This window comes from Columba livia, chromosome 2 (assembly GCF_036013475.1).
Source record: "Columba livia isolate bColLiv1 breed racing homer chromosome 2, bColLiv1.pat.W.v2, whole genome shotgun sequence".
NCBI classification, from domain to species: domain Eukaryota; kingdom Metazoa; phylum Chordata; class Aves; order Columbiformes; family Columbidae; genus Columba; species Columba livia.
Window position 1 is genome coordinate 157,846,662 of NC_088603.1, and position 18,128 is coordinate 157,864,789.

The 18,128-nt window shown below is 42.2% G+C and overlaps 1 protein-coding gene across 2 annotated transcripts in view; it reads right to left on the minus strand.

The window, feature by feature from the left end:
* Positions 1-1,522: 1,522 nt before the first annotated feature.
* Positions 1,523-18,128, minus strand: part of AGO2 (argonaute RISC catalytic component 2) — a 59,777-nt gene continuing 43,171 nt past the window's right edge. For both annotated transcript variants that reach the window (XM_065054526.1, XM_065054525.1), the window contains exons 14-19: positions 17,967-18,057; positions 16,173-16,367; positions 14,968-15,102; positions 13,979-14,080; positions 12,417-12,616; positions 1,523-12,086 (exon numbers count right to left, since the gene is read on the minus strand). In XM_065054526.1, coding sequence (XP_064910598.1) covers positions 11,978-12,086; positions 12,417-12,616; positions 13,979-14,080; positions 14,968-15,102; positions 16,173-16,367; positions 17,967-18,057 — 832 coding nt within the window. In that variant the 3' untranslated portion in view covers positions 1,523-11,977. The remainder of the gene's footprint in view (positions 12,087-12,416; positions 12,617-13,978; positions 14,081-14,967; positions 15,103-16,172; positions 16,368-17,966; positions 18,058-18,128) is intronic.

Below are 18,128 nucleotides of genomic sequence, written 5' to 3' on the forward strand. Positions count from 1 at the left end.
TGAGGAGCGATTATAAAGCGCCAGCTAAAACCGCAACATTCAACATGAGCTTCCTCAGGCTGCTCTGAAAGCCACCGAGGAACATTTGAACAAAATAAAGCAAATCGCCCGTGTCTTACCTTGCGACTGGATAATTTGCCTGAACCCTACAGCTCAAAACAACTGAGAAAGCAAGAAAAAGCCATTATCTCACGCTTCTCCCTTTACAGCTCAGGGCTTTTTCTCCCCACTTTCTGCAGTTGCTGAACGTTCCTGCGGGTCTGTCGCAGCCTAAGGTGTTCAGCAATTTTTATACAGCCCAACGCAGGCCAGGGGTCACTTTCCAGGGTGAATCTGTCATTTTACACATCGTTCTACTTTTTTCCACCAGCTTGTGAGATCTTGAAAAAAAAAATGCCAAAAGAAGTGCGGTTACTAAGTATAAATCATCATATTTCATGCCTCTTAGGATTTTCCTGTGGGAGGATGAATATATTCTGTTGATTAGTGAGGCCATGAGAACTCAAACGCCCTTCGGGATTCAGTTCAGCCAGAGTCCTCCATAGGGACCTGAGAGCTGCCAAAATTCGCCACAACCACCTCCGAGGCCTCACGTTCACCAAAGCTCGTTGCCATTAAAAACCAGTAACCACGATTTGTTTTCACCAATAAAGCTCCGCCTGGAAGGGAAAAACAGCGGTGACTTTATTTCGTATTGAGTAAAACTAATCGGTGTTTGCAGCGTTGGGAGCTCACAGAATCCCAGAGTGTCAGGGGTTGGAAGGGACCTGGAAATCCAGTGCAATCCCCCCATGGAGCAGGAACACCCAGATGAGGTTACACAGGAAGGTGTCCAGGCGGGTTGGAATGTCTGCACAGAAGGAGACTCCACAACCTCCCTGGGCAGCCTGGGCCAGGCTCTGCCACCCGCACCAGGAAGAAGTTTCTTCTCTTATTTAAGTGGAACCTCCTGTGTTCCAGTTTGAACCCATTACCCCTTGTCCTATCATTGGTTGTCACCGAGAAGAGCCTGGCTCCATCCTCCTGACACTCCCCCTTTATATATCTGTAACCATGAATGAGGTCACCCCTCAGTCTCCTCTTGTCCAGCTCCAGAGCCCCAGCTCCCTCAGCCTTTCCTCACACGGGAGATGCTCCACTCCCTCCAGCATCTTTGTTGCCCTGCGCTGGACTCTCTCCAGCAGTTCCCTGTCCTCAGCAAACCTGTGATTGTTTGATATTCCCCTTCACTCGACGCTTTATAGTCAACACCGAGGACTTGATTTCTATTTAAAAATTGTAGGATTATATATTCAGGATTATAACTTGTGAAGCAGTCGAAGCAATCGATGATTTTAGTTTCGACTCTGAGCGGTGGCAGAGAGGAAAACACAGTGTCAGGGCTGGAACCTCAGTGCTGTTTGCAGAACACACAGGGACTTTTCACCCTTTTCTACATTTAGCAGCAATTCAGCAGCTTCCACCACTCTGCTCACCATGGATTTAGGCCACATTAAATAAAAAGCCATCAAATGGAAGCGTGTAAAGATGAGGAATCGTATTTTATTGACATACTATGAGGCAAAACAAAATTGACACCATACAAAATAACTTTATAAAATATCATTCACATCATTCTTTTTTTTTATTTTGTCAGGAATTACAGGATTCTGAGCCTGTTACAAGTCTTAACGTTTTGAGGTGAAAAACACTACGCTAAATCTTTAGTATTAGTTGTATATATATATACAGTAAGAAACCAAAACAGAAACTGTTAGGTTTTTTTTCATGAGTTTATTGCAAAAGTAGTGCAAACTATTTTAACCTTGCAAGCTGTAAAACAAACTTGGAAAAGGACCCACCTAAGCTTAAAAAAAACAAACATGACAATAAATGCTCAGTTTCACAGCCTTTGAAGCTTCCTTCAACAGTTCTCATCTAAGAAACTCCCCAAATCCGCGTATTTGTAGATTTTTATGGCAATTAAGAAGCAAACGACGCGTTCACAGCAGCGAACGGGACCGCACGGGGAACAGCTCCTGCCCAAACCGGCACCGCGTCCCCGTCGCCCGCAAACACGGAGCGACGGGGCGCGTTGGTGCGTTTGGTTTCCCTCCCTTAATAAGCTCAGGATGGAGGAAAGAGTCGAGAAAGCGGCACGAGCGACAACGAGATATTCAGAACGAGGAACACGCATCGTCTGTTTTCGCGGCGTCCGTTTCCCGACGCGTTATTCCTGCTGGCAAACCCCGTCCCGCACGGCCGCGTGAAACCGAGGACGCCGCGTTCTACAAGATGGACTGAAAACCCATCGGGATCGACGGAAAATTCACCGGGATCGACGGAAAACGACTAACGAGGGTCCCCCAAAGCAAAAATAGGTAGCTAGTAACCTACAAAAATAATAACAAAGCAAACAAATGCTACATGGAAAATGTTAAAGGAACAAAATGCAGCATATTCAGGCTCTTTTTATTTTCTCTTGAGGTACCTATATAAATATTACCTTCTGCCCAAAGTACTATTTGTTTTGTTATAAAACTAAAGTCCTTATCACGAGCCAATCGCAGGGCGGCCGTTACTATTGAGAAAGTGCAACCATGCTGATAATTTCTCTGCAGCATATCAAAGGATGATCAGGCTTTAGAAAATAGAGCTTAAGTAAGTCCAGACCTGATGGAGCTGGTTTATAAAAACATTGACCAGAGGCGTTTTCCTTTCGTTCGAGTCTCTCTGCAGCCTTAGGAATTCCTGCCGCGACAGAATGTCAGCGCTTATACGACTCCATATATAGATTATTTTCCTTTAGTATTTCAACTAAATACAATTTGACAGAAAACAAGATTTCCCCTTCTGCATTAGGTACTGGTAAAAAGTCTTTATTTCTTTTTTAAACTTCAAAAAAATCAGAGCATTTCACAACTGAAACTTTGTAAGTAAAAAAGGTTCACGTAGTAGAAAAACTTACACAGAGTTGTAAACTGTTACATACAAAACAGTGGAAAAGTCCGTGACGTTTTATTCCCTTACCCTTACACGTGTATCCCTTCATTTTTTATATATATATATATATATATATATATATATATATATATATATATATATAGATATGCACACACAAATATTGGGTATTACATGTGTGCATATATAGATACACAGATGTATTTATTAAGGGTCGGGATGATATATTTATTGGGTATTTCTCTTTGCCTAGTTCTGCTGTAATATTGTACATTTTACGACTTGATACACCGAAAAATATTTAAGATTTGCTAAATTTCTTTCTTTTTATCACTTTGCGGTTAAAATTCATTTGCTGGTTTTAATTACAACACGGCTTTTGATTGTTACGCACTGGGAGAAACAAAACAAAACACAAAGGCACAAAGAATCAAACTCAAATCCAATATCGGTGTCTCTGCAGAATAAAGCCAGAGGTTTTGGTTCGCGGACGCCGGTCGTTCCACACGGTTTGGTCGCTTTTGCCAATGTCAATACGAGGAAATAGCACCCAACTGGTTAAATGAGGTAGATCCAAATGGGAAAGGAACTGAAAAGCAAGCAAGCTGGGTCCGCAACACTCGATTCGCCTCTATTTCCAATGTTGTTAAGGATTTTACGTCAGTCGGAAGAAGTGGAGAACAATGGCACTATCTGAACTCAAAAGCAGGTTTTTGGGTGGAAATTCTAAGTGTTAATCCCAATCCTCCTTCAGGCGGATGTTTCTTAGTGAGGGGGAGGAGAATACGCTCAACCAAATAATAATGATAATAATAATAATAAAGAGAAGCTGAGATTTGAGCAAGAGCCAGCGCCTCGAGCCGTCAGTCGCTACAGAGACCGACGCGTTTCCCTTCATTTCTCAGGTGAGAAAATCTTAACTAGTTCAGCGTTACAGCAACACCCTCCTCTTATTAAACCACGATTTTTCGCATCCTCCGAGAAAAACGGGCCAAACTCATGGTTTTAAGGCTCGATTTAAGGCTCACGTATTCACGCAAAGCCACAAAGCAGCGCTTAAACCCCACGGGGAAAATCCCACCACGCGTGGGAAACTCCACCCGGCGTGTTTCTGCGTCTGCTTTTCGTATCGCGAGCGCACGACGTTTTAATAGAGCTCAACACGCACACAAACGCGTTTAGTACCACTCGAGGCCCTTAACTTATTTAATCAATACATTCTGCTTTCCATCACGTTAACCACTTTGCTGCACAGAAATGGGCACCTTGGATTTATGAACTGCCTGAAATTTGGAAGGGTTTGTGACAAACTAATGAAGTACTGTGGAAACCTGGGAAATTGTGCGTATTATTCCCAATAAACGCCACCTTTATATCTTTTATAAAGAGTCTATAAACTGTCCCACTTTCCTTTCATCAATGTGTGTGTATATACACATATATGGATACACAAACACACATTATATGTATATGTAGAGAGAGAAATCTATCTATCTAGATATCTATCTATCTAGATAGATAGAGATCTATCTATCCATCTAGATATCTATCTATCTAGATAGATAGATCTCTCTCTCTCTCTCTATATATATATATATATATGTATATATATATCTACTAAGATTTATCAACAAATCACAGAAAATAAGTGGTACCTCTCCTCAGGAGAACACATAACTTTGCCAAATATACGTCCTCATTGTACCCAATCTAAAATTTGATTTTTCACCATTTATACTTCTGAAACTTACACCTTTCTAAACTATTTCTTATCACTTTTTTCCTCTTTTCCCCCTAAACAAATCCCTTCCTTTCCCAAATGGCCTACTGGTGATTATTAAATAAACCTCCTTAAAGAAAAGCACATAATAGCTAATCCTTCCCCCCCAAATTATTTCTACTGCCCCAAACCAGGATTACCAAGTTTGTAAATAAGATGAGCGATTTATGGGCTCCGTTCCATGAGAAAACATATCAGGACCAACAAAATTAAGGTTTATATAAATATATATAATAAACAGAATTAACTTGGGTGAAATCTAGGAAGAAATTTCTTTGGATGCTGCGTTGAGACGCGATGGGTTTGATCCTACGCACAGGGCACGAGTCAATCGCTGAGATTGCGGGGCAAGTACATGGTGAGCACCAACGTGCCATTTTCCATATAGCGGCGTGAGTGAAGCTTCGCAGATTTAAAGAAAGGCTGATAAATACAGAACAGAGTCCATATTAAATGTAGTTTTGTTTTTCTGGTAGGAAATCCAATCTAACAAAGCAAATACAAACTCCCAGTCTTGCTCACTGACCTTTCTGCAATTCCTGCTTGCCAAGCACACTCAAAAAACCCCATAAAATGGCCAAAAAGGTTTAAATTAGTATTTTGGGGTTAATTCCTAAGCTGGTTGCAGTGTAGCATCTGTAAATCCCTGCTAATTAGATTGTAGTTATTCCAGCAGGTATTTCATTTGTGCATAAAGAAGAGGGGAAGACATAAAAATTAAAACAGCAGCACATCCAAAATGTGGCAGGGATAATAATAATCATAATAATAATAATTAATAATAAATCTGTGCACTCTTAAAGCCACGTCAAAATGAATACACCCTCTAATAAACATTTGTAATGCAAATATTGGTCTTTTTGAAGCAACACAGGTAGGTCGGTTGAAGAGCAGCCACAGGTTGTTTTAAGATGCGTCTGCCGTGGTTGAAAACCAAGAGTATAATTATTAAACACCTTAACAAGCGCTTAATTAGCAGCTTTGTATGAAAATGTTTCACCTGACCTCATTATCTCAGCTCCATCTCATCCTGGCCACAGCAATAGTGTCTACTCAATAATTGGCTTCCACAAAGTCACAACTGCCTCCAATAAACCTCATTAGTGTCTATACCCAAAGATTAAGATAACAAACTATAGTATATAATCCCAAACTTAAGCCCAGTTACTTTTAAATTAAGAAAAAACTGAAAGGAAGCCACACGCCAGCACGTTGCGCTTCAATGGAGCATTTCTGTCAGCAGAGTGGTTAATTATAACATGAGGAAGCTCGTTTGGCTTTGTTGTAAACGAAACGTGATGTATTAACACGGTTTCCTACAGTTTCATTGCAGGTTATTTAAAGCACCTTTAGTCTGCGTGCACTGATTTAAGTTATGGCCAATGATTGGACATAACTGACATTAAATATTCACCATAGGAACACGCTCAAGGTTTGGGGTTGTTTTTGGTGTTTGGATTTGCAAGTGTACTATTTTCCCTGTTACGGCCTCGCGTCGATTTATCTAAAAAAAAAAGACGTTTAAAACCAAATATTCTGATAGATCGTTTTGCCTCGGGTTCCAAATCCATTTCGAGCAACTTCGTGTCATTTCTCAGTCCAAAGCGCGACATTTTTCGGCCAACGGCTAAACTGCAAACTCACTTTTCATGGGGAAACAACAGCACGGAGGGGAACGGGGTCCGGAGGGGGTCACGCAAACGCCAACGCGCCCAACGTGCCATTTGCCGCGTCTTCTCTGAATACTTTGGGTCAACACGAGCCACAACGGGAAGACAAAAGGAGCGAGGAGCGGCTGCCCCAAATCATGGCACCACTAGAAACAATACGGTAAGAATACAGTTTGTTCGGCGCATTTTGGCTCACTTGGAGGATTAATATCTCTGTGGAGGAACACGGGAGGTAGCCTTGAACTGCACCTGCAAGACTATCACAAAATCACCTTTTGTAGTGATTTGGCCAAGCCGTTACATTCATATTAACGCTTCAGGCAAAAAAAAGAACACTAAGAAAGCAACTGAAACACATTAAATGAGATAAAAAGGATGATGCGCCACGCCAAGCACACACGCCACGTATCCCTCCAATTTAAACCACCTTGGAGGAATAAATCCAGCCGTTAACCCTCAGAAACGGGAGGTGATACCTGGTGTTTCGCATCCCAACGGGGCTGGAATTTGGGTCCTTCCTGTTTTGGAGGGTTATAGAATTAAAATGAAGGCATTTTTTGACGGGCAGGAGATCGACGGCTTTTCATGGGCAACAACACTATTGCTGAGTCCAGAGCCCTAAAACATCCGCCGCACTCAACAAGAGCAAGACCATGGAACCTGGATCCCAAATTCATTATCCCACTAGTTCTTCATACAACACAAGAATAAAACGCTGGAAGGATTGCGGAAAACGCGACAGCTGCAGTTGATAGTCCAGATATTACGTTATCTCTATTATTTATCGATTATATAAAAAATCGGCATCTGAATGTTGCACATTGGCAGCTGAAAAACTGTATTTTTATGGCGTGGGAATAATACGCGCGGAGAAGGAAGAAATATCTTATAAATGCAGATGAACCCTAAATATTTCCGCCGTAATAAAGCAACTGTGCCCTTGGATTTGTAGCATAACGCAAACAGAAAGAATAACGTTTAACCCCCAAATCTCGTCTCTCGATACTGTAAAATACGGCAGTATTGTGAAAAATACACCGCCAAGGAATGGTATCCACAGCACTTCAGTATTCGCTATACGTAGCACTATTTACAGTATTCTCAAACACCTACAGCAGATGCAAAATAAAAGTCTTACAGTAAAAAGGGAGTTTAAAAAAACAATAAATCAGTGCAATTACCTTCTATTTGAAGTTTTCCTTAGAAAAGACTGCATGTATGCATCGAGAAGCGTGTTAGCAAGTGTAATATAAAAGTAAAAAATAACGTACAGTCCTGCATTAGAAACTGAGAAAGCAGGCAGGACAAATATACAGAGATGCTACTGTAGAAGTGGATTAAAAGGAATTGGAAAATAAAGTCTGGTATCGAGCGTGAGAAATACTGAATGAGAACTTGTGTTTTACATTCGTTTCTTTAATGCGTAAAATAGATATTTAAGGAGAAAAGCAAATAGTCCCTTATGGGTTATCTGTGCCAGCAGAGATGCTCCCTGGATTATATGAAGAGACAAGTGTGTCGATCCAAATCTCCAAAGGTCCCAGTCCTGCATTTCTAGTAGTTGTAATTTGGAATAAGTGCAGCTTGTAGAACCACAATCTCCTACTTAATAGAAAACCTTTGGGCACAAACACGCGAGGTTTTAGATGGAAGCTTCAGAAGCATTAACTTGATTAGAAACTTCGGGCTTCTCGGAAAGCAACACAAACCTCAATTTCCATTTAAAATCCTCATGGAAATTCTCTCTCTTAATTATACAAATGATCGACAACAGCTGAACGCAACGTAAGAACGGAGAAAGGCTGCGGGAGTCATTGAGGGAGTCAGTATTAAAGCTAAACCTTCACAACCTTTTTGCCTGGGCGAAGATCAGAAATACTGATGACAGATTCCTTGTTTAAGCACAATAGTTGCCTGTCCATTTTTCACGCTGGCTCCAGCAGATTAAGCCGCGACACCTTTGTCGCTCACCCCAAACCTGACAGATGTAGAAACAAGATGAACACACCAGAGCTTCTGTAACACGGAAGAGCACGGACTGTAACTCAAGACGGTTGCAGAAATATTCTAACCCAAAGCAAGTTCTAATAAAGACGAGTGATCTCACTCTGTACATCAGTGCATATATACAAACTATAAGTGTTGAGGTTGCATAGGGCTCTCTCTCCAACGCCAAAAACTCCAATAAGGCAGAGACAAATCCACCTAATTCCAGCATTTCACGACAGGATTGACTCAACTCTACAAGAGGTGGACTGGACGTGTTATATTGACATTTCCTCCTTAATATCTGTTCATCTCTCCTTTAAAACGATAGAAATACTGTAAAATACCAACGGTGGTCAGTTTGACCACCGCGCCTGTGACGGGAATGAGATCTTCTTGTCTCTTGTGAGTTTTCAGGTTGCTCAGCACCAGGATCGACTGCGCCGATGGTGGCGTTTGAGCGAAGGGACACAACGAAGAGCAAGAGGAACGGAAGGGGTGAGGTTTTTGCGCTGTTGTTTTTGCAACAGGAGTCAGAGAACTCCTTCGCACGGGCTGAAAAACGAAATATAAGTTAAAAAAGAACTACCGGAGCGTAACGTGCATTTGGTTATTGCTGACCTGAGCTGCATAGAGACATAGTGGTTATAACCACGACTTCGACAGCAGGAATGTGTGTGAGATAAGAGACGTCTTGAGCTTTGAGTTTACCTGAGATATTGCTGTTCTGGAAGGACAAGTGGGAGGTAAAGGGGGGAAAGATAAAAAAAACAGGGTTTTAGGTGTTCATGGTGGCTTTTTTTTGGATAGGAGACATTTTAAAATACGTCATTTATATTCAAAATATTGCCAGAAAGATAGCTGCTAGCTGCTTTTCAAAGGATATATTTAGTCAATATATTTGTTTTAGAAAATGCTTTAAATTATCCACTAATTCAATGCTTACGGGGAAGGAAATGGGGAGGAATCAAGCCATGAATAATCAGCGGTATCAGAGGTTTAAGAAGGTCTCTAAAAGGTAAAAACGTCCCTAGCCTGAAATGCATAAAACCATCCCAAGTTCTTCACACTCAGGGAAGGAAACCACTCGAAATTCCTGTTCATTCCAATGACACGCAGACAACAGCTGCTCTAGATTCAGGGTCTGCCAAATACTCCTTTCCTCCCAAAAAGAAGCCGCAACAACTACTCCAGCCCCAAGAACATGCCCTAAATAAGAAAGAGTGAAGTCCCAGAGTCTGCTTCAGCACTAAGATTTGAGGTCAAGACAGATTCCGCCCCCCTCGCCCCATCTGACCCTCGGAGAAATCGTTCAGTCCCGATCTGCGCAGAGAGGGAAGAGGAGGATGGATTTCACATCCAAGAGGTCTCTGCATAACAAAGAGCAAAGAAACTAAACGGTGTCTTAAAACGGTTGATAGTTTGTTTTTTTTCTATTTGTTAAGAATAATTCATATAAAAAAATAATTCTTCTAGAAAACTCTGCCGAATTCAAAATCTTCACTGAAATCTCGCAAGCGAACGCGCAGAGGAATGCGATATACCCACCAGGGAAAGGTCTGTAGGGAACGTTACGGGAGGTAAGTACGAAACACAGAAAGGTAGAAAACGCAACCTGCAACTTGCTTTCTGTTCTACCAGCGTAACTTCAAAATCTGGATTTACAGAACTACGACCAAGAAGAAAAACCTGACCCAGCAGCACAACCACCAAATCAGAATCATACAAACACAATTAACGGGGTTTGTGCTGTTATTTCATCTATACACCGACAACCACCGCACTGCTACAGGGTGAAGATCTTGTATGTATGTACCTAAAACACTTTACGCAGCAAAGGTTGGGCATTTTTTAGCTTATTTGACAGCAGCTGGTTGTGGTTTATCCGCGACACGGCACAGACCTCGGTACTGGTTAAAGCTACTCGCCCATCTCACTGGCTAGAGGTAAATGTAGTTAAAACACCGACCGAGCATCTGCCAAGAGAAAAGGTGAAGCGAAACGAATCAGCGGAAGAGAATGGGATTTTAAAAACGGTATTTCCGTTATACTATGGAAAACAAACACAATCAAGTCAGCATCAACAAGTTTCCTGGGCTTTTTCCATTTGCTTCTAAAGCTGCTTGTGGCATCGTAATTAGTGCAATGGTTTACGCGTGTACTATGTTTTCTTTATGAACCCAGTGTGCAAACTAACAGAAGAGTTTGTCTACTAGTCATCAGTTTTAATTAATGCTTCTCCTAAGAGAAGGTCAAAACTCTCACATTTACTATTGACCTTATGCATAATGAAGAGAGTTTCGCCTCCCTCCGTAAGTAAACTTCAGTTTTCTAAGATTTCTCTTTACTGCATAGATTCTCTGAGTTCTGTCTCAATGACAAACAGTGAACGCTCCTCTCCCAGAGCTCCTGCTCCCCCGATACCCACCATATAAATAAAATACCATTGTTTTGTGCTTGAATGGACGTCGAGTGTTGGTCTCGTGTGCGTCTCCGGACTGCGCAGGTCAAGCCTGCTCTGCTGGTCTAGAACAGACACTGGATGTAACTCGGCAATTGCATATTTTTGCGGTTGAATAGTCATGTCCCCACGAGAAGGTTTTGATTTCTAAATCCAAAGCATTCTTGATATGTGAACAGAAGTATAATGAGCACTCCTTAGTAAATAAAAATAAATAATAGCATCTAGACTATCACATTAATACTGTGAAACATATATAAAATTTACATTAACTCCAACAGTGAAAAAAGGATTGTACTGTATTTATCACCACAGACCCGTATTCTTTAGAGACTTTGGAAAGTAAGTGTCACAGTCCTGTATGACAAATTCTAAAGTTAGCTGTCCCTATGATTTAAAAAAACTCTTTACATTGTGTTTTTAATTAAATGGCACCTTTTCTTTTGCCAATTGAACTGGACCTATTGAAAGCTGAAGGTACAAGTTCATTTTTTTTGTTTGTTTAAATTCTTTAGTCTATGAAAAACATTTTCAAATGCAGCACAATAAAAAACATTCAAGAACAAGCTTCAGAAAATACATTTGCCCTTAGACACACAGAGAATAATCTTTATAAGACAGCTGAAAACCAGAATTTTGCCACTCTTTGCTTTTGAAAATAAAGGTTTTGTAAATGCATCTAGAATAATCGAGGCTTTGTAAATAGTCTAAAAACGCTTTGCTTTGTATTAAAAGCTGATCCGCAGCATTTTAGCCCATCAAACGTTAATATGAATTAGATCTTTCTGACTCATTAAAAGCAATTGGATGAATAACAAACTGAATGAGGAATTTTGTGGGTTGGGTTGTTTTTTTCCCTAAGCCCTGAGATCACAGCTCTTGATTGAATTATAAAATATGGGTCTGTTTTATACCGAGCAGCTCAGAGATTTTTGGCAAACCACATGTCCAGAAACAGCGGGGTTTGGTACAAGAACGCGGTTTCGAATCGAGCGTGAAATTCTGGACGGAAGGCTTTCTCGCAAATGGGAAAGCGAATCAAATCGGAAGATGCATCATCACTCAACGTTGGTCTAAGTGCAGCTGGTCTCGTGTGAATCCAACTCTGTGTCGTACGGAGTCGCCGAACATTAAAACATGTCAAGCGAAGTACATAGTGCGCAACGTGTCCTGGTGAACCTGAACTGCTTTAGCAAGTGCTTGGTGGTCTCTGCCGTTGCTCTGGCCGGACGTGTGGCTGCCTTCAGCGCTGGAAGAGAACGGAGCGGGGAAAAACACAGAGGTTTGGGGAGGAAGGGGGCAAAACCTTGTTGCATCTCTCTCTGCTTACATAGAATGTTTTCGTATCGTTTGTTGTGAACAGAACAGGGAGAAGTTAATTACCCTGACACCACCACTGAAGCAAGTGCAGAAGCGAACAGGAACACCTCCTGCTTTTTTTCCATAATATAATTCAGTGGTGCAACCAAACTGACCCTCAGGCTGCAAACTGAGGGTACTGCTGACCCCACAATTAACAAGCCCATCTCTTTCCTTCTTCCTTTCAAATCCTGTAAGAATTTAAAACCGCACGACTCACCTATCGTGTTCTTTATCCACCAGATGGTACCTGGCTCTGAAGGCGACCAGGTGCGCGTAATAGGCCGGCGCGGGGATGGAAACGGACCGAGTGCAGCGTACGTACGTATGACACAGCTGGTAAGTGAGAATCTGCAGCTCATCCGAAGAGAAACGATTGTCATCCCAGAGGACGTGGTAGTGAGAAGGTCTGCTTGTTCCCTGGGGGCAGATTGCACACGTCAGCATTGCAAAAACAGCTTCCATTTCCACTTCCGCTGTTAAAAAGACAAACAACCTCCCTCCTTGCTCCCCATGTACCTATTCGCAGAATCCCAGAATGTCAGGGAGGGCCCTGGAAAGCTCATCCAGTGCAATCCCCCCATGGAGCAGGAACACCCAGATGAGGTTACACAGGAAGGTGTCCAGGCGGGTTGGAATGTCTGCACAGAAGGAGACTCCACAACCCCCCTGGGCAGCCTGGGCCAGGCTCTGCCACCCTCACCAGGAAGAAGTTTCTTCTCAAATTTAAGTGGAACCTCCTGTGATCCAGTTTGTACCCATTACCCCTTGTCCTATCATTGGTTGTCACCGAGAAGAGCCTGGCTCCATCCTCCTGACACTCACCCTTTATATATCTGTAACCATGAATGAGGTCACCCCTCAGTCTCCTCTTGTCCAGCTCCAGAGCCCCAGCTCCCTCAGCCTTTCCTCACACGGGAGATGCTCCACTCCCTTCAGCATCTTTGTTGCCCTGCGCTGGACTCTCTCCAGCAGTTCCCTGTCCTGCTGGAACTGAGGGGCCACAACTGGACACAATATTCCAGGTGTGGTCTCCCCAGGGCAGAGCAGAGGGGCAGGAGAACCTCTCTGACCTACTGACCACCCCCTTCTAACCCACCCCAGGTACCATTGGCCTTCCTGGCCACAAGGGCCCAGTGCTGGCTCATGGTCACCCTGCTGTCCCCAGGACCCCCAGGTCCCTTTCCCCTACACTGCTCTCCAACAGCTCGTTCCCCAACTTATACTGGAACCTGGGGTTGTTCTGCCCAGATGCAAGACTCTACACTTGCCCTTGTTATATTTCATTAAATTTTCCCATTGTATTTGTTGATAGAATTGTATTTTCTAGAGTTTAATGGCTTTTACCGAAATTAAATCGCACTTTCATCTTGTGAAACTTGCGTCTGACAAAAAGCCACCACATGAAGTAGCTTGAGGCAAAACATCACTAGCTGACAGCAATCTCACTTGTGCCCCTGTTGAATATGCTTTTTTTTGAGAATATTAAATTTTGATTTTCAATACCGCTGCTGTTTAACAGCTTCTGTTTCTGAGCAAGAAATAAGAATAAGAAATCACAAGAAAATGTGAAAATACAGTGGTGCTATCTAAAGGTATTAATTGTTTCCCAGGAACTTGATGCACATTTCAAGAGAATTTAATGCCAGATGCAGCTCTGTAGAATAGTCCAAATACCTGGTTACCACTCAGACAGCACACAGGAGAGCAGCACAATAAACTAAATGAACAGGGTGTGCTTCACTCACTGGTAATCTCAGTATTAAACACGAAACGCTGTACCTGAATACCAGCGTGACTACACAGGTAAAAGTCGAACTCTGAGGGATGGGTGATTTTTGTGTCCACTGTGGTACCAGCTGGAATGTTGCCGCTTTTTCCAACCTGCGTGAACAGCAAATGCAAATATAATAAGGTATACACAAAGTTTTTTCCTTTTCAGCTGTATAGGAAGGAAAAAATACAAGAAAAAAGGAACCATATAAAGCAAAATCTTTGTGGAAGTTACCTACAAAATTAGCTTTGCTGCTTAACGTAAAAAGAATCTCCTGCAACTGATTTGTCAAGTTGTCTTCACCTTCCCATTCTGGGATAGGTTATTCCTCTCTAACTTTTCTTCTTTATACCTGAAAGGGGACAATCCAGCTGCTTCTTCCCTACTAAACACTTTACTTCAAAGCAGAACTTAAAAATACTCTTTAAAACAATTTAACAACTGTAATCAGAGCATGTTATCAATACAAACCCCACCTTCATGGCAGCATCTAAAGTTATGAAAAGATGCTTTGAAGCCTAAAGAGCTTCAAATGTTTCACATAGAGAAGCTTGATAGAAGGAAAAAGAACGTGTGAACAGAGGTTTGTGTTGACATAGCTGGTAACTGCAACCAAACCAGTGCTAGAATGTGCCTTAAAATGCATTTGGAACACTAAACGGATCTCCAGTTACAACAAAGAGCGGTCGAGTGACCGTTCCACACCTATATTATAAACCCTACGCTGCTCAGATCCATCTCGGCCCTTCAGGATCTTTGGACAGCACAAAAATAAACTGAAAAGAAAACCAAAAGCTTTGAACTTCAAAAAGGACGGACAGACTTGTTGAAAAGCATGTCCTGCTCAAACTGCCTAAAAGCTTCCTGCCGGTTCATTACATGGGATGGAAAACGAAGGTTTTCCTTTGCAGAAAGAGCTCACCCGCTCCATTCTGCGGTTCTAATGAATTGAGGAGTAATTAACAGGGAACTTGCTGCCTGCTCAATCAGAACGTACCCGTTCATTTTTATCCGTACAGAAGAGTCTGGTGTGATGCCTTTTCTGCACGACTATGAATGTAATTCCAGGCTGGTAATCCTTTTCCAGTTTAATGCAGGCTTCTCTGATGGCCAACAATTCATGATGAAGAACCTGAATCATAAACACCAAGACGCGTGTGATAAGCAGGAAATACACAGATTACTCTTATTTATCACGTTCTTTCTTGCATTGGCACTCGGAGTCATGAGATGCAAGGATCAAACCTTAATTTCTTCACTTAACGAGAACAAATTAGATCAGCAGCCTCCTGTGCCAGGCGAGAGCTGGTTCTGTATTCATTCAGCTCCAAGCATGAGGCTTGGACTAATAAGCTTTATGTCAAAATCTTTTTAACTGCCAAATACAAATGAACATTTAATTAGGCTGTTGAATATACAAACAGCCTAATTATTTTTTCAGGCTAGCACAAGGGATAAAATCCAGAATTGCTCAACTGCATGTTCTGTGCTGGCTTTGTGAAGGCATCAATAAAACCAGGGGGAAGTGTAATAAAACCCCAATGATTTGGGTTAATTATAAATTAAAAAATCAGTGAAAAACAGCGCTAAATGAGAAAACAGCAGCAAAAGTTCATACAAAGATTAATTCAAGTTGACTGAGCGACCTTAACTCCCTTCCCCTTGGATTTTGAGAAGTCAGTTAATTCTGCATCTCTTAATTTACTTCTAAAAAGAGTGGAAAGCTGATGGAAATGGCGTTAAAACAGAGAGAAAAATATTCATCAAATATGGTACTTGTAAGCAAACAAAATAAGTACAAGAAAGCATTTGTTGAATTTGATTTGGAATGGATTAAAATTGAGTGTGAAAACAATGCATTTATTAATCCTGGTTAAGAAGTAAATCAGCTTACACTTATTTTTCTTTACTGTCTAAGTTCTCTGGGATACAGTCTGACTAATACACCTTCAATAGATCACAGATGTTGAATATAAGTTGAGCGCTAAACCTACATCAATTAAAATTTTGCAAAGGAAAAGTATTTTGAAGGGGAAAAGTATTAAAAAAAAAGCTTATGGAAAATATGAACACACTTTGCCTGCTTTGCTTTGGTAGAATCCAAGAAATTTGTCAAGGGTATATTTCTTAACTCCAACTAATTACAACTACGTTACTACCCAGAAAACTACATCATTAAAACCTCAAAGAGAAACATCTGACCTGCTGGAACTGCCCCTCGGAGACGCCGTCTCTGTAGAAGATGATGCGAGTTGGTTTAAATCTCGTGGATTTGTAGAACTGAATGAGCAGCTCCCTGACCATGGCGGCCAGATCCTGGATGATCTCTTGGCGGTGCTGCTGGACGCGCACGGTGGCGCAGTAGCGATTCGGATGAGCGTCCATGCTCCCTACAACCTGTTAAAATAGGTTTAGTATCCCAGTGTCCTGGTTTTGTTAGAAACAAGACCGGTTCTCTTTTAGTGACTTCTTTCAGCTCAGTTCTTCTAGGTGCCTGTACTTTTCCTGCATGTTTTTCCTCGGATGCTTCACGCGGTGCTGATAAGAGACCAAGGGAATGCTGAAGAAGCTCGTGTTTAGGTTTATTACTATGGTAGCCAAGAAAGACCGATAAGTTTTCCCACGTTCCGCTGTGAGACGGGCGTGTTTGAGGAGGGGTGGATGGACCAGGTGACTAGAACTGACCAACGGAAGAATTCCACCCCATAATCGTCATACCCCCTGTATAAGAGGGTGATCACGAGGGTCACGCTCTCTTCGCCCATGGCCGGTGTCTGGAGAGGCCCCTGTCTGTCTGTCTGTCTGTCTGTGATCCCCAGCCCTCAGGCCCTGCATCCTGCACCCAGGTTCCGCTTTGCTGTGCAGTCCCGCCCGGGACTTCCAGGGGCCTGCGCTGCAGCTGCTGGAGCCGCCAGCCCCGCACCCCCAGCTCTGCTGCGCAGTGACGCCAGCGCCACATCAGCACTGCAGACTGGGTTTGTATATTTTGTATATATATTCTCTATTTATTAGCAGTATTAGTAAAACCCTTTACAACTCTCCAACTTGAAGTCTAAGTCTCTCTTCCTTTCCCCTTATCTTTCTTATCATCTTTCCAATCTAAAGGAAGGGGTGACGGGACATAAAGGGGATACCAGGGAGCGTCTGCCACGGTTTATTGCCGCCTTGCCTTAAACCGTGACAATGAGCAAACTTAAAAGCACTTTATTAAAGTTATTTCATGAAGATCACTGCAGGATCTTTCTAACAGCATCTAAAGGGTTGACTGAGCAAAGACGCGGCCAAAATCAGAATATGATTGCAAAGAGCTTGGAGTTTAGTCTCACATTCAGCAAACAGAAAACTTACTTTAAATCTAAACAGTTAATATCCTATTTGCACCTCTATACAGTTAAAAAAACCCTAAATACAATTTGAAGCACTAATACCGTGAAACCATTGATTTAATTAGGACTGGGACACAGGAGACACTGCGAATGAACCCACGTCCCACAGAAATACCCACCCCAACCAGACACCGCTCGCCAAGGGAAGGATTGCCCTGCTTACAAAGCACCAAAACCCATGGCCATGGCACTCAAAAGTAGACAAACAAACAAAATGCAAATTCCTTATGTCCAAAAATCACAACTAAGCACAATTCCACCTGTTGTTTTTTTCCCACCATGGACAAACGGGTGTAACTTGTTAAAACAGGTATTCATTCATTTAGCACTGTCAAACACCTCAATTATTAAACAAGCTATTACAGGTGTTTGACAAACACAAACCAAGGGCAGTTCCCTGTATTTAAGTAGCACATTTCCAAGAGTTTATTCCACATTATGGGTTGTCAGGAAGTTTGAATCCCCCCCAAACCACAACTGAACCAGCTTAGATCCCCATCAGGATAAATTCTTCACATTTTCAACTGCTGACAAAGCAGATTTAAGCACACGCCGGCTCATTGCTGAGCAGCGAGAGCGGAGCTTAAAGATGGGCCCGCAATTGACTCACCGCAGCGATCGAAGGCTTTTTTCCATCTCCAGCTGGCGGGTGAGTTACGTCCGCACCCAGGAATATGACGGGCTGTTGGAATACTGGTGGCCTGGGAAAGAGAAAGACAACTTGAAAAGCAACGCTTAATAAAGCAAATAATAACTCCAGTAAATAGCACTT